At 46.6% G+C, this 27,417-nt stretch overlaps 1 protein-coding gene across 2 annotated transcripts; it reads right to left on the bottom strand.

Moving 5' to 3' along the window:
• Positions 1 to 1,380: 1,380 nt before the first annotated feature.
• On the bottom strand, positions 1,381 to 26,896 carry LOC147457269 (uncharacterized). Of its 2 annotated transcripts, none has more exons than XM_086512204.1 (6): positions 26,046 to 26,895; positions 23,096 to 25,975; positions 22,885 to 23,016; positions 22,590 to 22,679; positions 22,367 to 22,452; positions 1,381 to 2,037 (listed from the first exon to the last, which is right to left on the bottom strand). In XM_086512204.1, exons 2-6 carry the CDS (start codon positions 25,745 to 25,747, stop codon positions 1,863 to 1,865), a joined length of 3,135 nt encoding a protein of 1,044 aa, XP_086368330.1. In that variant the 5' UTR covers positions 25,748 to 25,975; positions 26,046 to 26,895; the 3' UTR covers positions 1,381 to 1,862. The 2 variants fall into 2 exon arrangements, with proteins under 2 accessions (XP_086368330.1, XP_086368331.1); XM_086512205.1 differs by lacking the exon at positions 1,381 to 2,037 and adding an exon at positions 2,156 to 2,794 and having other exon boundaries at positions 26,046 to 26,896.
• Positions 26,897 to 27,417: the final 521 nt, after the last annotated feature.

Here is a 27,417-nt window from a genome sequence, read left to right on the forward strand (position 1 = left end):
ACTTTGAATCCTTAACAAAACATTGAATCCTTTAATTTGAGCCTTATTAGCTCCAATTCTACCAGGCCATACATTTATTGTGTTTTTAGATCCAAGATTTTGCTAGAGGTATCGCAAAGTCAAAACATACAATAAAAAAACCATGAGCCAATTCTCTTTCCTTTCATTCGATTGCTTTGATAGAGCCTTGAGATTGCAAATCCATGTTCACACATATGCTTTGATAGATCCTTGAGATTGCAAAATCCATGTTCACACATAAGCTCTATGTTACGAGTTCATGAACTCAAACCATAATACCATTTGATGGCACATGGATGCACGTGTACATGGATGGAGAGAGAGAGAGAGAGAGAGAGAGAGAGAGAGAGAGAGAGGTGGAGCTTGCAATCACTTTGGATGTGGAGATCAGATCCCTTATTGGCTTTTTGAGATAATAAATAATAAAATGACTTAGAAATTCATGTTAGTGGGTGCCACACAGGTGCGATCGACAGGCACAATGAGCCCTTTAAACCCAACAATATTTGCATCCAAAATAGACTTTCAGTCAAAGCTACAGATGATGAATCTCCCCTAGATATGCATTGAGCTTATATATCAAATTAACATCTCACATGTCATCCATAAATTTTACGATAAGAACAAGTTTTGTAAGTGCAAAGACAAACAATGCATTGTTCTTAATCCTTAATACATATAGTATAGTAGCAAGTGTAAAAGACCTACCACTTGCAATAGTAAGCACAATACTACCCCACTCCCTTGAGTAGATAAGGGCATTGCTACACTAGTGACAACAATCCCATTAGGGATAGCACCAAGAGACATGAACATATGATCCAATCATCTCCATTTTAATTCTACAACCTAATAGTAAGGTGAGCACCTAGCTCTTTGCATGGGTTTAGGCCTACAAAATAAGGGCAAACTTGCAAATCATGTTGTAGACGATTGCCAAACTTTGAGCCCACTCAAGTGAAATGAAAAATGGAGTGATGATGGTGAGCTTTCTTGACCATGTGCAGAGCAGTAGGTCATACTTAAAGCCACATAGTCTTGACTCTCTTAACATATTGTAGCTTGGAACATAACAATCATTCATTGGATTACTCTAAACTTGTTTTTGACAAAGTAAGAGCTCTATAGATAGGGAGAGCTAGTGTGAGCTTGAGATAGGTATAGCTACAAAGTACAACACTTGTTAGTGTCACCGAGAAATTTCTCGCAACACAAAAATGGTCATGGATAATTATTCAAGAGAGAAAATGAGTGAATTGGAGTAAATGAAATCAAACATTATTTGCTTTCCAAAATTTTGCTTAGACCCACTAGTTTTCAAAGCTAAATAAAAAGTTGCCGATGTTTTGCAAGGATATGTTGATGATTAAAAAAACGATTATCATAAAAGGGGCTACGATGTTTCTTTTGCCCTTTCCATAAAAGGGCTAAATTAACTTTTACATGGTATGGCTGAGGTCTATCGTACCAACTAGCCACGCCTTCCTTGTTGGAGGAGATGTACAAAGGGATGATTGCCGCTGTAATTTTGACAAGGTGATTGCTTCAAATTCTAGGGTGTGCGAGTGTCATTTATTGGAAGCCAATTGTAACACGACGATTGGATGGTTTTGACACTAATCCCTCAACTAACAATTTACTATAGAGTGAGGGGAAACAAAACAGAGCCATGTTGGAGATGAAGGTGATCAAAACTTTGGGCAAGTATAGTGTGCACTCAAGTAGTGTGTATAGATGGGAAAATGTCACGGCCTGAAAGCCAACATGGGCTAGAGCTATATTTTGTGTGACCTTCGAACAAATATATATATTGACATGGGCAGTCAGTCGTCACTCACATTTTACCTATCTTTGCATAGGTTTCTGATAGTAACAAGAAGCTCTTCCTTCTCGACCTGAAGCTCGGCAAACTGAAGGCTCATTTGGGAGTACCTCTCTTTCATCTCTTGCAACTCCTCTTGCAGGTGGGTACTGTTCATCGCATTCTCTGCGCGTTGCTCATCCTCCTCTCTTTCTCTGCACATCAACGCGCACTCAATTTTGTACATCCACAAACTTTGCAACAAATATGCCCAAGAATTTGTTAACTTTTTGCATGCGACTTCATTGTTTGTGTACAGTGTTTCCGCATACGTAGCTTCAAAAAACGCTTAAACTTGGGACGTACAAATATAGCACAGAGCCCTTTTCCAAGAATTCACTGCTAACATTTGGATAATGGCATTTCTTTCAGCATGAAAAGAAATGATGCAGAGTTTGTGGGCATACATAGCTTATCTAAGGCCTCCATATACATTACACATACATAGCAATATATTCCTTACAATCTGGGTAACCTCTTTTTGCTGGGCTCGTGAACTTTTGGCCTCTGCCCCCCAGGAGGTACTGCACTTCAAGTCCCCAACCTATTGTGAATGCATAGCGCCATGGAGTTTCAAAACCGGAAGTCTTAAATGGATGTCAAAGATTTCAAGAGGTTTCGGTTCATCTCTGAGACGCCATCTGAGTGGTTTTCTTAAAAAAATGGCTTACTTGAGACTCCAACCTTTCAATAGAGTAATTGGCAACCACACAAGAGAGAATTCCGGGCTTCGAAGAAACACAAGTTTCAAAGATGAGAGATTTCTAAATACATCCCCAGATCTTTGTGGAAGAAATGAGTTTCTTGGCAGCTACGCCTGTATGCTGATAGAGTTCAATCATTGTGATGCTTAGAACTAGCAACGAGCATTTGTCCGGTCCTTTGCTTTGTGCTCATTTTTTCCAGAATAATCTCCATGAAAGGTTGCAGATTTGTTAGCAGTTGGCAGTTTTCTTTAATCCATGGATCAATCTAATGGTGGATGTGATTGTAAAAAGTACTCTTTACTAGCACACTTGAAATATAGATATGAAGAGGTGCATCAGTAATCAAGTTGCTACACTGTTAGATCAGCACAAATTTTTCATTCTAACAATGTTCCCTTCCCTCACTCTTACATATGCAAGAAATAGGGCTAGCCTACCTTTGAGGAGTATGATACCTTTCGAGTTGGCTTTTCATTAAGAAACATTGAAAGCCAAAAGATAATGTAAATAAGGCATAATGTTGCTCATTTAGTTACTTGGAAAAAAAAAGCAAGCTTTTTTACTTGAATGTCTCACTCGAGATAGAAACCTTTGAAGTTTGAAGCAAGGGAGTTGAAAGCATATTTGGCAATGTGACAAGGTGGAAACAATATAAGGGACATTTTATGAAAGATCTTTGTATTGATATACGCATGTGTGCGTGTGTGTATGGCGTGGGAGAATATATTAGTACCTAGTTCTACACCCCACTATTGACACTCATAACATTAGCGGTGATGTCGTAGTATTTATTCAATACTATGTAGGATGGAGCTGATGGTTATATTGACTTAAGGATGACTACCATGAGGCCATACCTTGCACTTTCTTTTCAAGGTGAAAGTGGGTATAGTCTGGATTCATCTAGGTATGCTTTTTAGTCTTATAGTGGAAAGTCCGCATATGTGCCGCTGTCTTCGAAAGTTCTATGAACCACTTTGCATGATAGAGAGAAGGCAGTTGTGGAGCAAGCAACATGCAACATACAAAGGCTTAGGGCTAAGCATGGGGTGACTTCATCGCAGAAGGGTGGAGCGACATAAGGAAGGGAACCATTCATGGGCTCATTATATGTTTGAGGCGAGTGCTATACTTTCTGAAATCTCATGATGCCATGGAGACTGGCAAGTCAACCAACGTCCTTGTGCAGAGTGGACGTGATGGCTTTTGCCACAGATGGCAAGCATCAAACAGGGCAGCATGAGCTACCGTAGAGGGCCACTTCCCACATCATAATCTCTATTTGCAAGGCCCACTGCTTGAACAACCTCTTGAAGGACATTGGCAAAGCTGGAATGGATTGCATCACTCATTGCAAATGTGGCATGGATTGTGAGCTTCATCAACAATCATAATCTTGTTTGGTTCAAGCTCCTTAAGTGAACTGGGAGCAAGCTAGTCCTCAAGTAATCAGAGACACTCTTCGTCTTCAACGTTCTCCTTGTGCAAAGTTGTCCGAATGTTAGAATGTCGTTCGGCAAGTAATCACTAGTAATGAGTTCACCACCTCCTTCTATGCGGGCACTGCTATCGGGATTGAGTGAGTGCAAGGAGAAGGTAGAGCATCAACAGTTTTGGAAGGAGCTCAAATGTTACGTCCCTAGAAATAAGGGTAGGTGCTTGAGCTATGCCTGGTTAATGAATCCTATAAATAGAAGTTAGAACCCCTAGGCTCATTAGTGAGCTATCTAGTGTGCATTGTGATCATCACACTTGGACTCTAAGCCCTTGGCAGCTCTACCGGCACATCCGTCTGGTGTGGGCTTGGTGGTATGGAACACCAATCCTTGTGGTAGATGTTAGCCCGTTGGCTACAAGCTCTTAGGCTTGGGGGTGAGCCCATATTGGCTCTATGCTTGGGAGATGAGCGTGATGTCCGCTCTCTACGCTCGATCATGCCTGAAACTAGCTTGTGTCATGTCATATGTACAGGATGGATTCGACCAAGGACTAGCATGAAGATTCTATATGCACTGGATTAATGACAATAGCAAGCCAAAAGCAAAACAAAGAGCTTCCCTGGCAGAACCGTGGATTTGATAAGGATTGCCTATGCCACTGTTTGCCAAGAAGAGAACTTACTGCCGCTAGTGCAGTGCTTCTGAAGAGGAGGTCTGAACGATGTACAAGATCGGGCCCATCTTCTAGGAGATCCCTATCTAAGGAAGTAGTGAGAGATGCAAGGGTCATTTAGCACTCTTCGATACTCAGATTGATCGCAAGATCGGCTCTGTGCTATCGTGGGACGACTATGGCTATGATGGCCTTGAGCTTCATAGACTAGCCATCTATATTCTCAGTTAGTCAGTTCCTTATGCTTGGAGCAATTGTAGAGTATATTTCATAGTTGGAACGGGGAACGGCAACATGCATGAAATGCCATTCCCTGTTTCGAATACTCACGTCTGAAACACGGAGCGAGAAATTGGGATGGGAACGGGGACCTGAAAATGGCCATTCCATGTAACTATGGTATATTTAGCCACATGGCTTCCAAGTTCCAAGAAGAGGAATCAGTGTGGGGTAAAGAAGGCATATGTTCTTGTCTTCGTTAGCGCAAACTTGCGAATGCGATTAGACAGACATATTCTTTTGATAGAGTGGAGATAGAGCAAGAGGCTCCTCATGCAAGTGAAGGTAGAGACGCAATCACCAACCACTTAAGAGGCTGAGGAGTTGGAGCTTGACGATGAGGCGTGGGAGAATGTGCGTGACATGCAGTTGACTATTGCTGATGGGAGACTAATGGCTAGACATCTTGTGTTGGTAGCGAAGAGTGAGCCTTGAGAGGGCAATACAAAAAAGCATGGAAGTCCTCAAGGCTCACTTTTGGCTAGTCTGCATGTCATACACATCCTCCTATGCCTCATCATCTAACTCGCTTCTCAACCTCGACCATGGAGGACCTTTGTAACTGCATTTGTTTGAGGAGCCTCTCTCGTTCCATGTCTTCCATTGTTTAAAAGGAGCTGTCTGTCTAGTCGCATTCTTGCCGCCTCTACTCCATGTCGATCCCTTTTCTTAACATCAATGTGGCTAAATGTACTCCACAATTGCTTCAAGCATAAGGAACTAATTGACTGGTTGAGAATACAAATGGCCAATCTTTGAAGCTCAGGGCCATCATAGGCATAGTCCTCCTATCATAGCACTGAGCCGATCTTGCAATCAATATAAGCATCTTGTGTGCCAAATGACCCTTGCATTTCTCTGTATTGTTTGAGTTGATCCCTGACGATGTCTGCTATCCATAAGTAAAAGGAACCTTGAGCACAGTTCGGAGCACTCATCTTGAGCAAAGTTCAACATTCACTTCCGCTGCACCTTACATCATGTGCCATGAACGACCACTGTCAAAGATCCACTCTTAAGTCTTTGACTGTAAGAATTGTCTCGACCTCCCATGTCGTAGAAAAGTCTTCGAGAGAATCATTTTCAGATGGACAAAGGCTAGGGCCTTGGTTACAACTGAAGAGAGGACTCTCCAACGCACTTTGGACATTATTGCCAATAATGGCCTTGCTTACCACAATTATTGCAATGTTGCTCAACTTTCAAAGCTTTCCACTTAGGCCTCCGTCTTTCTTGTTCTTATTGCTGCTTTTCTTCTTCACCTTCTACTTCCCTTTCTCAAAGAAGAATCTGGCTTCAAAGCCGAACTTCCTTGCCGCATTAAATAGCTCCTATTGGTCCTATTGGGCACCCTTCAGTAAACTAACCACTAACTTATCTAACTCTTGTCGTGCACCTTGGAATTCTAAATCCACCATGAATGTTGCCCCCTGTAAAGGTGAGGCATACGAATTCCACCTCTTCTTGCAAAATGCGTCACACAGAGCTTATAAAGGTAAAGGGACGTTGACAATGGCCTAGGCTACGAGTCCATTGGCGTTGTGTAGATTATTATTTACTGGCAAGTTGGCAACTAAACTTGCCAACTACTTAAATCGTGGACTTGTTCTTAATGGTCACACGTGCAGAGTTGTAAATTTGCATGCAACCTCCTTCCGACTCAAGCCCCTCATGCTGTTCGATTAGGCAGTCCATGGCCTCCTAAACCTTGCCAATGCAAGGCTGTATACCATCCACAACCCCAAGCAAATGGAACATCGAATGTAGCTCCTTCCAAAATCTCAAACCTTTGTCTTCTCCTTGTAGTCAACCCGAGCAGCAACGTTTACATAGGAGGAGGTGGTAAACTCATTACTAATGAATAATTGCCGGATTGTATTCTGATATTTAGACAATCCGTGTACAAGGAGAAAGTTGAAGGCGAAGCGGTCTCTGAATACTTTGCTCCTTGATCTCTTGAGGGGCTCGGATTTTGTTGTGTCCCATTGACAGGTAGTCAACTGGCTGTTTCAACACGTTCTCCCTGTCCATGTGTCACAAGACGGGCACCACGTGCCAATAGAAAAGAATAGACTGAACATACTTTTAGCACTTCAATAACAACTGAACTAAAAGAGAGACGACACGCGACATGGAGTGGTGGAATTCCACCCCAGAGAGTATTGGCCCCAAACCTTGGGGCCCCTTTCGGTATTTCTTTATATTGCATCATCAAAGTTGTCACGTGACACATCCAACCCTATGTGTCCATGGACAAGCTACAACATGACCAGGGTTTTAATTCAATCCAGTCAGTCCAGAATAGGAAGTGATCTAGCACTTTTGTGAGTCTGTTCGCAGACCGTGCATGTCCAGACACTTAGATTAAATGCATATCCTCTGGTTGCACAGAGCATGAACATCAGATTACAGTCAGAACCCATCAGTAGCATTTTTACAGTGCATAGACCTATTTTCCCTATTTTTGTCATTTTTCACTTATTATTTTTAAGTGACTTTTGTTGGAAAGTAGGGCAATTTTGCTAAGATAATATATAAGCAAACCAAAGCTAGCACTTTCTGGCAGAAGAGGCAGCAGGAGCACCTTGCTCAACAGGCAACTTCTCATCAAGACCAACCCCCGCGACAACTCTGGCGTTTTCTCTCAACAGAAGACCTAGCGTTTTTTGACCAGATCAGCCAGCGTTTTTGCACTTGCAGATTCCCGGCGACAGTAGACAATAGATCAGCCCTAGCGTTAGCAGATTCCCTCAACAACACAACAGATTTCCCCGCAAGGTCAGTTTTCAACCCTAGCGTTTTGGTTTGCAGATCTCAGTGATTTTGTAGATGTTCGCGACAGATTCAGCCCTAGAACCAGCGTTTTCAGTTTTTAGTGGTCAGTACCCGCAGTAGAATCCGCGAACCTCGCAGATCTCACCTTCCCGCAGCAAATCCTTGCCGCACGGTCAGATTCCGCAAGGTTTACAGTTTCAGCTTGGAAAACGCAGATTTCAGCATCTGCGTTTCAGCACGTCGTCGTCGTATCGTCGCCATCGACATCGTCATCGACATAGAGTCGGAATTCAGCAGATACAAGATTTGCAGATTTCAGCCCTTAGCTCTCACGTGACACATCCCAACCCTATGTGTCCGTGGACAAAGCTACACCACAGCAGGGTTCAGTCAGTTCAGTCAGTTTAGATTAGCAGTGACCTGGCACTTTTGTGAGTCTATTCGTAGACCGTGCATGCCCAGTCACTTAGCATAGATGCATATCCTCCGGTTGCACACAGCATGATCATCGGAATTCCCATCAAAATCCATTAGCATCAATTAGGGGAATTTTCCAGTGCATTTAGCCTATTTTCCTATTTTTGGTTATTTTCACTTATTATTTTTTAGTGACTTTCCAACAAAAGTAGGTAGGGCAATTTTGCTAAGTTAATATATAAGCAAACCCAAGTTAGCACTTTTTGGCAGAAGAGGTAGCAGGAGGTTCCCGCTCAACAGGCAACTTCTCAGCAGTACCCCCCCCCCCCCCCCCCCCCCCCCCCTCAGCAGTAACCCTAGCGTTTTCCAGCAGTAAGATCAGCCTCCCACTTCCTTGGCGTTTTCTTCACAGAAGCCTCGCCTACAAGATCCCTTCCCTGGCGTTTTTACCCATCTGCAACAGCCAAGCCATTAGCGTTTTGGTCGCTAGCAGAGCAGTAAGGCCCAGCGTTTTTGGACACAGACATTTCAACCTATTAGCGTTTTTGGTCTTCATAGCCCAGCGTTTTTGGCAAGGACAGATTCAGCCAGCGCTTTGTTTTTAGCCCTAATCTGCATCAGAACCACAGCGATTTCAGCCCATGAAACAGTAGCAGATCAGCCCCAAGTTGGTTGCAGATGTTCCGCCATAAAAACGCAGCCATAACAGTCAATTTCAGCCACCGAAACAGCCTCGAAAATCAGCAGTTAGAAGACCACAGATTTCAGCCACCAAGTCGTCGTCGTCATCACCGTTGTCGTCATCGGCATAGTCCCATTGCATCAGTCCATTGCATTCGCATTGTACGCCTTTGTGCAATCAAAGTAGACCACTCTCGCCGACGAGAGTGGGGCCTACGGAGGAGGGTTTTACAACCTCTCGGGTGTCGTATCTCTTCTCTCTCCTTCTCTCAGTCTCATTCACTTGCACGCACAATATCCACTCACTTTGTTCGTGATCATAGCACTCTCCATAAGACGGAAAGCTCTCTCTTTCCCTAAGAACTAAAAGGAACCTTGAGCAATAAAGATCACTAATCTTGAGAAAATACAACATTCATTCCGTTGCACCTTACATTAGCGTTTTCAGATTTCAGCCCGTCTCGTCGTCGTCCTCATCGTCGTCGACATCGTCGGCAAGTCCAAGCATTGTAGAGATTGTGCAATCATAAGTAGACCGCTCTCGCCATAGAGAGTGGGGCCTTCGGAGGAGGGTTTTACAACTCCGTGGTGTCGTATTCTCTTCTCTCTATCTCTGAGTCTCATGCACCTTCACGTACAGTGTCCATTCACTTTGTTTGTGTCCATTGCACTCTCTCATTAAAGAACGGAAGGCTCTCCCTTCGATAAGTAAAAGGAACCCTTGAGCACAATTCGGAGCACTCATCTTGAGCACAGTTCGACATTCATTCCGTTGCACCTTACATTGGTATCAGAGCTTTGGCAGCGTTCTGTATCACTCAAGGAAAGAACCACAAGAACCACTTTTTTTTTTTTTTTTTTGCTTGTTGAGGTCGCACGAATCCAAGTTTGCTTGGGCGTGTCGATTCCTAATCGTGTTTTTGAAGAGTGACAGGAAACCCAAGAAAGAAGGGCTTGTCTAGCCTCCCCTTGTGCCTCTTTTCACTCATTAAGAGCGGACCGTGCACTTAGCTGCCGGCCAATCGACGTGAGGTGGGAAAAAGCAACCTTGGTGTGAGCGCAAGGCCGCCAAGGGGTGCGCCTGTAGGAAAGAGCAGAACTCGGGTGAAGAGAAGATCCTTCTCTAACACAGATTGCAAGTGTGGACAAGCTATCCCAGGTCCTGGGTTCAAGTTAGCCTAGGAAGTGTTCTGGCACCCTTGTGAGCCTGTGCGTAGGCCGTGCATGCCCATGCACTTAGAATAGTTGCATACCCTCTGATTGCACACAACATGATCATTAGCACGACATTCAATACCCAATCCTCAGCATTTTCTAGAGCATAGAACCCTTTTTACTAAAGTACCCACATTTTTCACTTATTTATTAATAAGTGACTCTTGTTGTAAAAATAAGTAGGGCAACTTGCTAAAAAACTAAAAAAAAAACCATTGGGCACTCAATAGAAGCAGAAGCAGCAGGGACACAAGGACGCAGGTACTGCAGTAGATAGGCAACACCTCAGCAGGAGGCCTAGCGTTTTCTCGAGAAGAAGAAGACCAGCGTTTTCTCATCAGCAAACCAGCGTTTTCAGATTTCAGCCCTTAGCCTCGCGAGAACTTGCACTCCCGTTGCAGATCCTCACCGCATCGACCCACCTACAGTCAGACCATCCTAGCGTTTTCTGTTTTAGCCAGGGAGCCTAGCGTTTTGTAGATTCAGCCTAGACAGCCTGGCGTTTTTGCTTTCCAGCCCTTAACCTCATCAAATATGATCCCATCCAATAGCAGATCCTTGCCGCAAGTGCCACCTTGTTGCAGATCTGCCAGTAGACAGTTTTCAGCCCAAAACAGCCCTTGCATTTCTGCAATTCAGCCAGATCAGCCAGCGTTTTGCATTTCCAGCCATAGTCCGACTTGGTGGTTGCAGAGTCAAGCCATGCTATCTCCACAGCAGCAGATCCCTAGCAGAGCATCTAGCATTTTCAGTTTTCAGCCATGATGCCGTCATCGCCGACATCGTCATCGCAGTCCCTATCTTGACGACGACACCTTCGTCATCGTCATCGCAGATCCCTATCTTGACGACGACACCTTCGTCGCCATCGTTGCAGATCTCGGACTTGACGACGACACCATCGTCGTCATCGTCATAGTCTCCATCGTCGTCGACATTGTCATCATCAAGTCATAGCATCTAGACGATTGTACCAGATTTGTGCAATCTATAGCGTAGACCTCTCTCGCCATAGAGAGGGGGGCCCTTGGAGGGGGGTTTGAGAACCGTGTGGTGTCGTTTCTCTCTCTCTCTCTCTCTCTCTCTCTCTCTCAGCACTTTCACTCACCGTAGCATTCACTTTGTTTGTGATCATTGCAGTTGCACTCTCTCTCCCTCTCTCTCTAAGAACGGAAGCCTCTCCCTTCCGTAAGTAAAAGTAACCCTTGAGCACAGTTCGGAGCACTCATCGTGAGAACTATTAGCATTCACTTCTGTTGCACCTTACATTGGTATCAAAGCTTTTTTGGCACTCAAGGAAAGAACCACAAGAAATTTTTTGCTTGTTTGATCGCACATAATCCAAGTCCACTTAGGCATGTCGATTCCTAATCATGTTTTTGAAGAGTGGCAGGTAACCCAAGAAAGAAGGGCTTGTCCAGCCTCCCCTTGTTCCTCTTTTCATTCATTTGAGAGCGGACCGTGCACTTAGCGGCCGGCCAATCGACGTGAGGTGGGAAAAAGCAATTTTGGTGTGAGCGCAAGGCCACCAAGGGGAGCTGCACACAGGGAAGAGTTGAGCTCGGGTAAGAGAAAAGCCTTCTCAAACACCGATTGCAAGCTAAGGACCCAAGAACCTCAAGAACCCAAGTCCTTCAAGAACCCAGGTACCCAAAATCACAGTGTATGGTCATCAAGGGAAGCGGAATGGATACTTTGCGTGAAGGTGATGAGAGTGGAGGTGGAGAAGAAGAAGTTTCTACACCGGTAGGATTGTTCCCCGATCCTCCCCCGTTCCCATCTACGCCACGAATTGCACCAAATCCTATGGAGGCTTTGGGCAAGTCAATGATGAACATGATGCTACAACAAGAGGCGCAACGCGTTGCCATGGACCGCGAAGAAAGAAGGGCAGCTATGGAGCTTGAGCGCGAGCAAGCGCGTGAAGCTCAGATGGGGAGACTCTCCCAATGAAAAAACAACATATGTACAAATATGTACAATGAGGCTAGATCAGGAGATGGGAGGAGGGAAAAGCTACACAGGTGCACGGTAGTGCCATCTGAGCACACCCTGGACCATGGCGAAAAAAAAGGCCCAGGACGCCAGAGTCGAAGGAAAGCCTCTCTGCGCTCCCGCATGCGGTCGGAACTACCCTGGAGTCTCTCGAACTGTCCTCTGAGAGTATGGATCAGCTCTAGCCAAAGATCCCGAACAGTCGAAGGAAAGCCTCTCTGCGCTCCCGCATGCGGTCGGAACTACCCTGGAGTCTCTCGAACTGTCCTCTAAGAGTATGGATCAGCTCTAGCCAAAGATCCCGAACAGTCTCTGTTGGTGGTACAAGGCGAGCCTCGAAGATGTGGAAGCAACGGGCCCGCCAGATGAACCATAGTGTTAGGCCACTGATGAGCTCCCAACACTCCTCTCTCTCACTACACCACTCCTGTGGAGTAAGCTCTGTAGCAGGCTGGAGTGTAGGTCGACCCCCTTGCATCACTATCATCCTTCTGGTGGAAGATAGCTCAAACTAAAGTGCCAGGCCCTTGAGAGTGGACCAAGCAGTTGTCCCCCCAAGTGTACTGTCAAGCAGTGGAAAGAGCTGGCATCAGCCGAAGGACACGAAGCTACACCTGTTGTCGAAGGACAGTCCCAAAGACAGTGACGCTGACTCTCCACAAGATGGTCACAAGCTGCACATGCGGCCGAGAGACCACTATGTACAAGCCAACTCCAAACTGCTGTAGCTCTGTGTGCAACCAGCCACTGGAACAAAGTGACTCGTCTCAGCTGTCTGGAGTCCCACAACCTCTCCCAAAAAGCTGCCAAGAACTCAGCTGTGAGACCCTCCTCCTGCCAATGAGGTGCTGCAGCAGGGTGAGCCTCTCTCTGTGCTGCCAGTATGTGACGTCCCAGTCGAACAGTGTATTGAAAGAAAGGGACACCTGTATGGTCTATAGAGGAGAAAGGGTCCCTCCACAACCACTCTCCAGGATCCCACTGTACTCGTGCCATTGGACAACTCTCCCAAGCCCATAGTCTCCGATGGCCAGTCTCAAGAGCTGCTGGGTCGGGATCTATGACACAAGTTCTCCCATCGATGCCCACCACGTGAATCCTCTGAAAACAGCACTTTGCCACTTGCGAGGCCTCTACTGCAACTCGGTGTAAGTGTCCCTCACCCTGTAGCTCGAAAAACAAGGAGGGTGTAGTCTCTGAGCAAGCCCGAACTGAGATGAGAACCTCCAGTCTCGTGAAGGCTCCCAATCATTTGGGCGTTGCTGAATCGAGAGGTGTGAGCCACTCAGCTGGTACTGCCACTGAGATGTCCTGACACATGCTCTGCGCCCCTCTCATGCCCTGTAGCTGAATGCCTTGAAGCTCCTCTGACAAGCCTGAAAATTGTAACCAATCACCTAGAGAGCGTGTTGGACCCTCTGCCATGGGACCCCAGGAAACATGAGGCCGACTACCAACCAAGTGGCCTCTCTGATTGCTAACCATGGGGTTTCACACAAGGGGATGTCTCTGGCGCTCCTCCGTGCAAGTAGGCTGACGTTGCTCCACGCCTCGCCGCAGTTGCTCCCAGGAACGGAGCAGACTCACAGCGAAGCGGTCCTCTAGTCTCCTGCTCAAGCCAACTCTACGCATCTTTGTGAAAATCCATTGAGTCGAGGGTCGCCATGGGCCTCCAGCTTGAGGCACCCTAGCCCTAAGCCGCTGAAGCAAGAACTCCTTCCAGGGCTCCTCACCTGGAAGAAGTCCTTTGACGATGAACTTCCCAAGAAGGGCTCTGCTCTGCTGTGCTGGGTCTATGATCCCCAACCCTCCTCGAGAACAAGGAAGAGTGATGATCTGCCGTGCCACTTTGGCCCAGGCTATCTGAGTGTCACGCCCTGACCAAAGGAAGTTCCTGATCAGCCTCTCTACCTGGCTAATACAAGAACTCGAGAAGATCCAACAAGAAGTGATGTACCACATAGTAGCCAACAACACCTGGTTGGCCACTACAACTCTGCCTACCAAAGAAAGTTGTGTGGAGCTCCAATGTAACAACTTCCTCCTGATAGACAGGAGGAGGGGAGCAATCTGCTGCTTGGGAGACAAGTCCAAACCAACCTGACAACCCAAGTACCGAACTGTAGTCCCTGGGGGAATCCACCTGAAACCCTCACCTGGCATCCAATCTGGCATAGGAGCACTACTAACCGAGAAAGCCACAGTCTTTCTCCAGTTGATCAGTGCGCCAGATGCACAACAGAAAGTCTCAAGAGCCTGCTTACACCTGAGTAGGTTGGCCTCCTTGCCATCCAAGTACAAGGCTGAGTCGTCGGCAAACTCAGTGTCCAATAGCTCATCTCCCCGAATAGGGAGCCCTAAGCCACGTAAACCAACCTGCTGTGAAACCAAAAACCTGCTCATCGCCTCAGCAAAGAAAAGAAAGAGGAAGGGGGCAAGAGGGCAGCCCTGTCTGACTGACTGTGTGAGCATGAAACGATCACCTCTACCTCCTGCTAAAAGCTCCTGATTGTGTGCCTGTCTGTACAAAGCTGACACCCCTCTGATCCAAGCATTTGAGAAGCCCATCCTGCATAAAGTGCCCTCCAAAAAATCCCAGTCAACTCTGTTGTAGGCCTTCTCAAAATCGAGAAGAAGAATCACCAAATCCTCACCACGGAGCCGCGCGAGGACAGAAGCCTCCCAAAAAGTAAAGATGTTGTTAAGGATACTACGCTCCTTGACAAAACTTGTCTGAGTCCCATGAATAAGGCTCTCTAGAAGTGGCCGATCCTCAAACTCAGAGCCTTGGCAAGAATTTTGTAGGCTGAGTTGAGGATGGTGATGGGGCGCCACTGTCGAATCTCATCCAAGGAGCCACCCTCCTTGGGAATGAGGTAAATCAGGCCCTCACTCATGTTGTCAGGCATCTCACTTGTGTGCAAAATGTACTGACAAGCTCTACAAAGATCTGAGCCAAGCAAGACCCAGTACTCCAAGAAAAAGCTCGGGGTCAAAAGCTATCCTTACCTGGGCAGCTACCACGGGGGAGTGCACTAAGAGCCGTGTGCAGCTCCTCTAGTTGAAGAGGCAGCTCTAGCGTCTGACGCATCTCCTCAGTCACAAGACAAGGCATCTGTGCCCACACTTGCTCTCTGCATACATCCTGACGAACTGACTGGGGCTCTGCAGACAGTAAATCACGGTAAAAATCAGTAGCAACTGCACGTATGTCCTCTAGCTCTACAGCAACTGACCCATCGGGCCTCCTCAACTGACTAACCTTGGCATGCGAATGTCGAGGTCCCACTGTCTCAAAGAAAGCGCTTGTCACTGTCACCCACCTGGGTCCACTGAGATGCCTGATGATGGAAAGCAAACTCATGGCATCTCTCCTCTGTGTTGACGAGCTCCTGGCGAGCCTGCTGTAACTGCTCCTCCAACCAAGGACTGTCTGGATGCTGCTCCTGCATCCTTTGCAAGGAAGCAACGCCCCATCGTAGGCGCTGCTGTTCCTCTCTCGCTACAGCCAGGAGAGCCGAAGACTCATGAAGAAAGAGCCGACTAAGCTGAGCAAGTCCTGAGGCCACTCTGTCAGCAGGAGAGTCCTATACCTCTAAGCTCTCTGTCCAAAGAGCCTGCACTCGCTCTCTGAGCGCAGAGTCCAGCAAGACCCTCTCTGGGATGCGTAGCATTGTGCTCCCCCTCCTCTGCCTATCAGTCACTGTGAGGATCATTGGTGCATGGTCCGAAAAGGAAGTCCCAACCAAGATGCCAACAGTCCCTCCCAAGTCACAGAAGTGATCACTAGTGTAGAAGCGATCTATCCAAGAAAGATTCACTCCTCCAAGGTGGAAAGGTACGTAAGGTACGGTACGTGTTCGGTACATACTGTACGTAGTACTGAATGGATTGAGTGGTAAGGTACGTAAAATTCGTAAGGTTTTTTTCGAAAACGTCAAAAACCTACAATACGGTCCGTACTTGATAATAAATTCATAAGTATCACTTCTAGGATATTAGCTCACTGTTCTACTATCCAAGGCTTACATAAATAGACAATCCAAGGCGAGTCATGACCACTTTCTCGACATTCAATATTCACAAACAAATACAATTCAAAGCTTCAGTTCTCTCTCAAATATACTTCAACAAACTTCAAACTTCAAACTTCAGAGAACTTCATATTCATCATGATTTGCACACTGTATAGTATTCGACAAACGAGACTTGAAAGTTGAGAGGCAATACAATTCATAAAGTACTGAAATGACACAGAATCATAGATGGCCCAAGTACGTGTTCCTGATCCTGCTTGCCTTCTTGTATTTACCACCGCAATGACAGTGGTGTGTGCGCTCCAGACTGGGTTGGGTTTGCGAGACATGGTGTACCTACAGATTGGTGAACAAAAACATTGATGCTATCGCGAGAAACACACAAGGTATGCGCGAGGGAGACGGGAGAGACTCGCGAGGACGAGCACTTACCTTTACCGCGCACAAGGTTGCTTTGCAGGTGAGTTTGCAGAGCTCTGTCTGCAATAAACAGGCGCCCAAACTCTCTCTGTAGTACTCTGTAGTCAATAGTTTGCAATAAACAGGCGCCCAAACTCACTCTGTCTCAATAACCAGGCGGCCAAACCCCCAAAACAGAGGCGAAATTAAATCCGAAAACGCGAAGGAGAAATTAGTTTTTTTTTTTTTGGGTACAGTACGGTACGGTACCGTACTGTGCGGACGTACGGTACCGTACGGATCCGTACGTACGTACGGATCCTACCTTGCACTCCTCCCACTCGACGGTCCGAACGAGAGAAGGCCAGGCTGTCAGGTGGCCTCACAAAGCTAGAATGCTGCCACACATCTGAAACCCGCAGTCATACATAACCTCTCCCAAGCTGCCAACTCATCTCCATGCACAGTAGTATGGCTACCTCCAACGCAGTCAGCTTGGTCCTTTAACATGTTGAAGTCTTCCCCAATGCACCCTCTGCTTGCGGTAGAGACTCTGCAATGTGAGCCCAAAAGTCTATACGTGCGCTCACCACATTGGGCGCGTAAATGTTCAGGAAGTCCATCAGGCAACCCTGAACCTGCATAGTAATCCACTAAGCTCTGCTTGGCACAATAATTCCCTTGCCCACAATGGCTACTGCAAAGAGTTCGTAATGATCATACATACCCCACCCTGGATGCCTCCAAGTCCAAAAGCAATTGACCAAAAAGTCTCATAGCGACCACGCAAAATCTGACCACAACGCCGAATGCGGCTCTCACAAAGATGATGCTCTTGCAGCATAAGCAATCTCACCACGCACAAGGCATCTTTGCAGCTCCTGACGAAGCCAACCCCTCTAACGCTTAAACTGGGGCCTTCCTAATCCTTGCACATTCCATAGGATGATCCTCATGGAGTCGGTGAGAGAAAACAGATGCTGCAACAGCAGCCAACCTCGCCATCTTTGAGGCCGGTTTGGATGGGGAGCAATCCGCATCCGAACGACCCCTAGACAAGGGCGCAAGAAGTGACTGTCCCGCCCAGGCCCAAGCCGAGTGTGCAGCCCATCCTTTGTCCAAGAATCCTCATGCACAAAAACATAACACGGTGGGCAGTGAGTGTCAGCAAACAAGTGCACCATAATGTGCCTGCAACCCGCTGCATCTGGAGGTGTCACGCTGAACTTGGCCAGAGGCCAAAGTGTCTGCACCAGATCTCTCACTGCTAAGTCTCCTGTGTGGTGTGAGAACTCAGTAGCCTGGGTCTGGAGCCAGTCCAGGACTGTGTGCTGGGTCCACTCTGTGATATCCCTACCACACAACGAAAAGGAGAAACCCACCGCTGTGTCCAGGGCCTCACTGCCTCTAGCTACAAGAAAGAGGACGTGGACTTGAAAGCTGGCCTCCTCCAAGTCGGGAGAACCCAGAAACCGAGTGAAGCTGTAGTCGAAGAAATCCTAGCGTCTGCGAATGTCGAAGTTGGTCAGACTTGTGGGGACCGCTGCAAAGGGAGAAGTGAGCACCAAAAAAGGCGGCCTCAAGTGGGGCTGTCCCTCACGAGCCATACGGCTCGTAGCGAAAACACTACCAAGAGAATGCCTCGTGGCAGAAGCGTGCCAGTACTCTACGTCTGAGGAGGAGTGGTGGAAGGGTCGAGAGACGAGGTTGTGGGCCCCATCGGGGAGAGAGGAGGGTCAAGGGGCGAAGGTGGAGGTGGGGGGGGGGAGGAGGCGGCGGGGCGGTAGCGACTGAGGGAGGAGAAGGCAGTGTTGGAGGAGCAGAAGTGAACGGGGCCTCCTCAGGCAGGTCCTGCTGAAGGGGGTCAAAACGGTTCCTAGTCGGAACCTAGTGCTGCTGAGCTGCAACAGGTCAGCCACCAGGAGGAGCAGTGGGGTGAGCTCTCCCTTGACGGTAGTGGCTAGGCACCTGCTGCCAACCATCAGCTGGCTGATCACTCGTTTCTGTCGAAGTACCAGCCTGTGCATCTTGTGTACCTGGGGCTGCTTGGCATGCTCAGCCTTGGGAGGCTGCGCATGCACTGTAGGTCGAGGTCTCCTGCGAGGATAGGCCTTTGCCATATGGCCCATCTGTTTGCAAATGAAACACTGGTTCAGGAGATCCGAATACTCCACACTCTGTCTGATCCATCCCCCACTCACCCTAGGCAGCAGTACCACCTTGGGGAGGGAGTGTGTCACGAACGAGAACCCGCACGGTAGGTAGAGCTGCGGCCTTGGCCACAACTGAAGCTACCGTGCGTGGAGACTTCAGAACTGTCCCGAACATGGAACCAATCTTGGGTAGGATGGGATGGTACTCTCGCCTCAGGCCTAGGAAACAGAACTTGAGGTGCTTGTCATACTTAATGAGGAAGGTTCTTGAGAAGCTTCCCATGCATGGGGGGTAAGGTGCTTGAGTCAAAAAGAGACCCTACAAACTTAATGAGGAAGGTGCTTGAGAATCTTCCCATGCATGGGGAGGTAAGGTGCTTGAGTCAAAAAGAGACAAATCAACGCAAGTCTGCTCCTCCTCGAGCACATCTGTAGTAGGGTCAAAACCGTGAGCGATGGCGGGGGGTGTGAGCGCTAGCAGCAGCGAGCGTCTAGTTTATTGCTTTTTCTTGAACTTCTTGACACATTTTTGGTGAACCCGACTCGAAGTAGGCTAGGGCGAGGGTTCAAAAGCTTCATTGAAGGTTTCAAATTGAAGCTTTAAAGCTATGGAGCAACAAGAGGAACAGTGGGTTCGGTTAGATCCAGTCACAAATGCAAATGTTTCAAGCTACGGAAAGGAGGGAGCTCTCCTCAACCAAAGCTCTTCAATCTGTGGTGAAGAAAATGGACCAATTTAAAGGTAAAGATGGTAACAAAGTATCTTTGTGGGTATGTAAAGGAGATGGAGCTACATCGAGTGCCCGAAGCAGAGATGGTGCAAAATTTCGAACTAGCTGTGGTTCCCGAGATCAGAGAGCATGTAAGGGGAATTAGAAATGAGCATGGGGCAACTTGAGAAGCATTCAAGTCAGCCTTAAACGAAGAGTATTTCATGGAGGACTCCGAAAGGGTAACAAAGAGGACCTTTTGAGAGTGGGTAGTTCGGCCAAAAGAGGGGCTTTCGTCTACCGAACTGCTAAGGGAATTTGAACGCCGTTATGATGAACTTTCAAGGACTGAAAAGGCTACCCTAAACTCGGAGAAGACAGAGCTCTTTTTGCAGGCCGCAGGTAAAGAGATTCAAGAGAAGTTAGAGCTACTACTTGAGGATAAGGATGCGGAACAAAGCTTAAAGACTACTTGGAATGAAGTTGAAGACGCTATTTCGCTGCTAACTAAGCAACAACGACCAAGAGACAAGATGATAGTCAACCCTACTCAAGTTCCATGTATTTCTGAGAGTCCCATAAAGCATGTCGTGCCATGGCACGTCCATATTGTGAAATCAAAATATCTACCTCACTCTCACTGCTTTTGTTCTGTGGGACCAAATGCTATGATGTACATAGTGTGATATATGGGAAAACGGTTGCCATAGTTGCAGGCGTATACATACTTTGCCGGGCAAGCGAGGCTGCGGACGTGGCACCGTCGCATGTTTTAACACATTAAAGCATGCCTAATTTGCTTTAGGAATGACAAATGTCAAGTGGTTCGAAGTGGCACGCTCGTTTTGCCTAGAAAGTTCAATGCGGACTTTGACGACAGTTCTACAGAGGACTCGTCTACAGACAGTTCAGACTCTGACGAGACAGAGGACTCGTCTACAGACAGTTCAAACTCTGACGACGCTAGGAAGGGCAGCTAGCGTTTTGGTTTTCAGCCTTGATTGAAGCAGAACAGCAACGTTTTACTAACGCTACAGAACAGCAGATCAGCGTTTTTTAATTTCAGCCTCATATGCTGCAGGTGAACCAGCGTTTTCAGCCATTAGAAACCCAGCAGATTCAGCCCCATTGGATGTAGAAGACCCCCCATTTCCAGCCCTCGAAAACGCAGCCAAAACAGTCATTTTCAGCCACCCAAAACAACCCAAAGATTTGCAGCAGATAGAAGACCACAGATTTCAGCCCTAAAGTCGTCGTCGTCATCGGCATAGTCCAAGTTGCAAACGCATTGTACCACTTTGTGCAATCAAAAGGTAGACCACTCTCGCCGACGAGAGTGGGGCCTTCGGAGGAGGGTTTTACAACGTCTCTGGTGTCGTATCTCTCTTCTCTCTCTATCTCTCAGTCTCATACACTTGCACGCACATTGTCCATTCACTTTGTTCGTGATCATAGCATTTTCCATTAAGAACAGAAGGCTCTATCTTCCATAAGAACTAAAAGGAACCCTTGAGCACAGTTCGGAGCACTCATCTTGAGCAAAGCGCAAACAATCATTCCGCTGCACCTTACACTTTTCAAGTGCTACTTATAAGTATAGGGCTATTAGAGTTGGAGTACAATGGAGACTTCTTGAAGACCCAAGCCAAGACATCAGGTTCAGATAAAAGGGCAAGGAGATTCTAGGTAGATATGACGATGGAGAGCGGAGGCATATCACCATGTGTCGCACTCTAGAATCCTGACATTTCTATGGGATCTCCCTAATCAATGGTATGTCAATGGTGGGAGCGGAAGATGCAATGAAGACAAGAACTGGCTCTTGATTTGATGGGTACCTCGACTCCGATCTAGAACACCTCCAATGCCAAACCCATGAACAAGGCATACCTATGGAGAAGAGAGATCACTGAGGTAGAGAGAGAGGAAATCCGTGAATGAGAGAGAGAGATAGAGAGCGAGAGAGAGATGTGGGAAAGGCTCTCCATGTTTATAACAATCTGCTCATACAAGTAACCAAGGGTGGTCCGGTATAGAACTGACATGCCCAATGGATAGACCTGAGGTGCACACACGTGCGACTGCTATTGACATTGCCAACTACTTCTGCACACGAGACCACTGTCATGGTCTCGACATGTGCATCACCTCCAACATACTCTGAGAGCATAGATCTGATGCATCTCCTCCTTCTATAAAAGGCTGCCCTGAGGTGGTATTGCACCGCAGAGATGATCTCCGAGCAATCCATCTGCTGCCCATGAAAATCGTTGGGGCTGAACTGTTGAGCACCCTGCCTCTGCAGAAAGTCCCCTTTGGGCACCCAAGGGAGGGCGTCCCCCTCTAAGCTATACTGCTATGCTGTAAGAGGTGACCCTTCCCCTGCCTTTATAGGCCATATATCAGCCTGCCCGACCCAGCCCTACCTCCACGACCTTGGAAACAAGGGAGAAAATAGGAGAATAATGAGAGAGGGCAGCAGATGACCATAGTGCTCGGAGGGAAAATATGACAAGCTTGCAGGAGCACAGGTGGCCATGGAACCAAGCCAAAACCCAAGTCTAAACATGGCTAGACACAACCTGACATGAGAACCTACCTCACACTGGCTGGCCATAGCCACAAAACAGCCCTCACTCCCTAACACTTGTCCCTAGAAGAGACTAGGATCGATTGGACGAATCCGGAGAGATGTCTGAACTCTAATATGGTATTGGTATATTTCATACCTTTTTATCATTTTGAAGTTTTTGCTTAACATAGAGTCGTGGATTTTTCTTACAAGTTTTTTAGACTCACAGGCTGATTTGGTCTTTTGTAGTTACAAGTCTGGAGGTTGCAACACCGATGGTTGTTTCTCAACGCAATGGAGAGACACAAGCTCACTGTGCATAGAAAGAAGTGCTTACGTTTACAATGAAAATCAGGGGTGTTTGGTGCTTTCACAATGATGAAAATTGTAACGTTGTCACGCATGAAGTTTTTCTAGTTGCAAGAGGCTTACCGTGCCAGTGTATCTACTGTACTTTCACTTTCTGACTTGGTTTCTTCTTTATGCTCCAGAATAAAATTCTTTAGCCTTTGATTTTCCTGGAAAACAAGAATAACTCTGTCAAAGACCGAGTGTCTGCATTGAACAAACTTGTATTCATGTATGTGTCACAACGATCTTCTTAGGGCAGGTGAATTGGGTATCCAAATTGTTTACAGAAAGGGCTCATGCTTACCACTTGTAAACTTTGTATTTCATCTTGAAGAGTTTTCTGAGAGCCAACATCCATCAGAAGCTGGTGTTCTTCAACTGTTGGACTTTGACTCTGCATTCCAGTCGGAATGCAAGAAAAAAAAGACCACCTTTGAATTTACTATGTGTGAATTACCACGAGCACATTTGAAAGGGAAAAATGATAAATTACTGTATATCAAGGACCACTTGAACAGCTTTTTTAATTAACGTGACTCGATGATTGGATAAGGATGCATGCATAAATGATGTTCCATGGAGAGACAATGATAACATACCTCATTTGTATCCACGTGTCCCTCCCCACCCTCATCCTTTTCCATCCGTTGGTTGCTGTCAGGTCCAGTTTCCTTCTTCTTCAGCAGAAATTGTGTGGCCTCTAGCTCTACAATCTTGATATTAAGCTCTGCCTGCAAAAAGGATGTTGAAAACTCGTCTTCTAGAATTTAACAGGAGAAATTTTTATTTTTTCCCTCGGAGAGGCCTTACCTCGAGTGACTTAACCTTTTCGTTAAGGTCAACCATAGCCTTTCCACCATTGGAGTCTATCATTCCTATCCTGCGGCTTGATGTGTGTCTTGTTGGTGGTCTCTGGCCTGCACGTTGCTCGTTTTCCTTTTCCTTGAGCTTTTTTTCAGTGAGGATCACAAGTTCTGATTTTCGTTGCACCTCTTTCTGATAAGATAGGAGCTTCTTTTTCAAGTCTTCTTTCTCCTCCTCTTGTTCCAGAAGTCTGCGCCTCAAGTCGGCTGCTTGCTTACGAAGTTTCAACAGTTCGCCCTTTTGCTCGAGATCGACATTCTTTTTAGCACCTTTTATATTGGAATCTGGGGATTGGGAGGTCTTTTCTTCCAAAGAAGTGCTGGGACGCTTGTTTGTTTTGACCTTCTCTTTCCACAGGGCAAGCTCCTCACTGCTTGCTTTTACCTTGTCTTTCCACTTTTTCAGCTCTTGAGAAAGGCTTGCGTTGGCAATTTGCAGTTTATGAAGAGCAGTTTCTGCTCTCTCTTTCTCCAACTTCGACTCATGCATGGAATTCTTCAAGACCTCCACTTTTGTGCGCAAAATTTTGTGAAGCTCTCGGACATCTCCCTCTCCTTCCTTTCCTTTCACGGGTGCAGCTCTCTCATCCTTAAGCTGACATATTCTCTCCTGCAGCTCTTCAATGGTCTGCTCGGAGGTAATTTTTTCGCTTTTCAGGTTGTCAAGTGTTTGCTGTGTTTCTTGAAGCTTTTTCTCCAGGTCAACCTCTTTAGCCAGAGTTGCCTCCAATTTAGCAAGTACATCTTCTTTATAAGAAACAGCACTTTGGAGCATCTCCGACAAATCACTATTTTGGACCTGTAGGGCCCGGACTCTATCTTCTGATGCAGACAGAGACTTGCTTGATTCATCTAAATTCTCTTTCCTTTGGGTAAGCTTAAGTTCTAAGTCCTCAATGTGGCAATTCTGTAACCTTCTCTCCTCTTGCACATGTTGAAGCTCTTCCTGCAATGCAAGTGTGGTAGCTTCAAGCTCAGATGTTTTTCCACAAGACCTTCTGAGCTGGCTTTCAGCTGAATTCAAAGCCTCTGTAAGCTCAGTAATCTTGATGTCACGCTCTTGGAGTTGATGAATCGCTTCACTGCTACTGTGTTGGGCATCCTTGAAGCGGTCTTGTAACTCTATGTGTGCAGCTTGTAAAGAGCTTAAAGAAGTATCGGCTTTCTCCTTGTCCACAAGAAGTAAGTCATATTGCTTTTGTAACTCTGTAAATGCGGCATCTAGAGATCTTGATTTGGCTTCTGTGGCCTCTTTTGCAACTAAAAGCAGGTTATTTTGCTCATGTGTCTCTGCTGCTCGAGTCTCTGCTTTTCGTAGATCTTCTTTGAGGGCCATGCACTCTGCATTTGCACTATGTAATTTCTCTTCGAGCTGCGTGAGCTGGTCATCAAAGTCGGCAAGAGCTTTGCAATGCTCTTCTTTTGAAGCCTTGATTGCCACCTCCAAATCGTCTCCTCTTTGCATTGCAATCTCATAGTTCTCTGTGAGTGTGGCTATCTTTTCTCTCAGAGTCTTCAACTGCCCCCGTTGAGAGGCAAGGAGCGACCGCTCTTTTTCATGCTCTAGAAGCTTGTTTTGCAGGGCTTCAAGCTCTTCCACTAAGCCAGAGTGTTTTCCCTCTGAGCTCTTCTGCGAAGCTTCGAGCTGCTCATTGCGAGCTCGTAGCTCCTCTACAGTGGAGATGAGATCTTCCATAAACACCTTGTTACTATCAAGCTGGCTTAGGGACAGCTCCTCTGAAAGACGGAGCTTTTCTCTCAAATCATTGGCGGTTGCTTGAAGGTCGCTGGCTTTCGTTTCTAGAGCCTGTACTTCAAGTGATGATTGGGCTTGTACCATAGCCAGCCTCTGCTCAAGCTCTTGCACCAGGATGCTGTTTTCATCAATTTGATGGCGCAAATCCATCAATTGTGATAGAAGATTCATGTTCTCCTTGCTTGTGCTGGCAATTTCTGTATCTGCTTTTTCTAATTCTCTCCGAAGCATTTCATTATCTGCTCTGAGATCTTGAATGCTGCCATCAAAACCTCTGCTGCTTCTGGTTGCCTCTAGTGTCAAAATTTTTTCCTCTAGTTCATTCCGTTTCTGCTCGCTTTCTGCTAATTTTATTATCCACAAGGCCTTCTCATCCTCCATTCTTTGATTTCCCTGCTTCCCTTCCAATTCTGCTTTAAGCTCGTCAATTTCTCGCTCTTTGCTCTGCAACAGGTCATCCAAGTCCTTGATCTCCAACAACAGCTCAGAATTGGACTCAATTGTCTTCTCAAGCTGCAGTCCGAGGCTTCGATTCACACTGCTTTTGTAAGCAAGCTCTTCCTTGAGCTCTGCAATGGTGTTCCTTGCATCTTCCAATTCAAGGTGTGATTTGGATCGAGCATACCTTCTGTCTTCAAAGTTGCGTTCCATCTGTTTGAGATGCTCTGCTTCATTTTTGCTCTTCTCCAATTCTAACTTCAAGGCATGGAGCTCCATGGATGTGTCGGAGACATTCTTTTTCTCCGACGCAAGCTGCTGCTTGAGTCGCTCCACCTCATTGCTCACCAATTGCACCTGCTCCACTTGTGATTCAACATCCTTTTGCACCTCTTCAAGAGTCATTTTTATGCTTTTGGATTGTGCAACTCAGAATCTATGCTTTTGGATTGTGCAACTCAAAATTTCATATGGCAATGCTCTGCATCTGCTGCGATCATCTCAAGCATTAATATGAGCTGATGGGAAGGATGCAATCAAGGGGACTTGGCCCGTATGCCTTCCAATGGATGAAGTTTGGCAATGCCTTCACAAATCCATTTTGGGCTCAATGCCCATATGATCCTTTTCCAACTGCAAATTTGCACATAGTAATCAGCAACTTTCATCAAATGCAAAGAGCTCCAATTGTAAGGCAGCTTACCTTTTGGCCAAATGGCCGCTGGAGCGGTCTGCATTTGTCGAAGCTGCATGGGTAAAGACAACAACCATTGGTAGTAAGAGGAATTAAGAAGCTCAAAATCGTCAAACAGCGGTGATCCAAGCAATTCTGCAGAAAGTCAAGCTTCTTGAAAACGACAAGACAGCTGATGTATATAGACCAGTTTGATTGCTGTGGAAGTCGATAGCTTGGTAAGGTGGTTTTAGTGTCACAGCAGAGAAATGGGATGGACATCAACACAGAATCTGATAGCTAGAATGCCGAATCGTCGAATCATCTTCAATGGACATCAACATAGAATGTGATGGATACTATGCCGGATCATCGAATCATCGGATGTTCAATGATGCATGTAAAGTGTAGCAATGGATTCCTACAGTATAGTGAGAAGCGGATTGATGACAACGAGCTTAGACAAACACCAGCTACATCGGTCAAAAAGCGATCGAAAATGCAATGCTGCAGCTTTGAAGAAGAGCTGCAAAGGATGTGAGTGCAATCAGAGGACTGGAGCAACGGAAGAATTCAGATCCATGATGAGGAGGAGGCAATGCAAGGGCGAATTGAAGAGGAGAAGTAGACAAATGAGGAGGGAGGGGGGTTGCTTGAATGTGGGCTGTTGGCGGGGGGTGGGAGAGAGAGAGGGAGTAGCTTCTGCTGCTGCTGTGTGTGTGCGTGGAGTGCTTTGTACACTAGCGCGCTATAATGTGAGAAGTGGGTTCGCAGATTGACGTGATGCGCCATTGCAAACGAACACCCGTCTCCCCCGCACCCAACACACACACTCTTTCTCTCTCCCTCGAGTCCCGCCCCCTCTCTCTCTCTCTCTCTCTCTCTCTCTCTCTCTCTCTCTCTCCCCCCCCCCCCCCCGTGATCACAATAATGTCATTCACCTTACTAGCCTACTACCAAGGCAGCAAAGGTTTACAACTCAAGTAATTTTCACGTCTTACATTCTCATTTTCTAATTACCCCCAAATTTCAATTGAAACGTAGGTTGTTCTTATGGACACAATATGCTTACAAGTGGGTTCGAACCCCGACCCTCCCTACACGTGCCATGCATCATCCCTGGTCTGTCCAATTGGGGGGGGGGGGGGGGGGGGGGGGGGGGGGGTTGTATTTGCCCTAACGTTACGGGCTCAACCCCTCGCAGGTGCAACGGGATTGACACATCATTGTGTACCTTGTACATATATTGTATCTGCTCTTGCCTTTGTAGAGGACATGGGCGGTTCTTATGGAGCACTTTGCTCATTTTTCTAATCGTCCACATCAAAAATACAAGAAAGCTGTCATCTATACCATTTGCCATATTCGTGTATCGGTCTCGCCCAAAAATCATCTTTCTCAT

This window comes from Adiantum capillus-veneris, chromosome 5 (assembly GCF_014529385.1).
Source record: "Adiantum capillus-veneris isolate H3 chromosome 5, ASM1452938v2, whole genome shotgun sequence".
Taxonomy (NCBI): domain Eukaryota; kingdom Viridiplantae; phylum Streptophyta; class Polypodiopsida; order Polypodiales; family Pteridaceae; genus Adiantum; species Adiantum capillus-veneris.

Excerpts from the sequence above, each read along its gene's own strand:
- LOC147457269 (XM_086512204.1), bottom strand. The coding sequence starts at position 25,747 with ATGACTCTTGAAGAGGTGCAAAAGGATGTTGAATCACAAGTGGAGCAG. Across the intron at positions 23,017-23,095 it reads AAAAGGTTAAGTCACTCGAG|GCAGAGCTTAATATCAAGAT; the intron begins GTAAGGCCTCTC and ends TCCTTTTTGCAG. Across the intron at positions 2,038-22,366 it reads ACAGTAGATACACTGGCACG|AGAAAGAGAGGAGGATGAGC; the intron begins GTAAGCCTCTTG and ends GTTGATGTGCAG.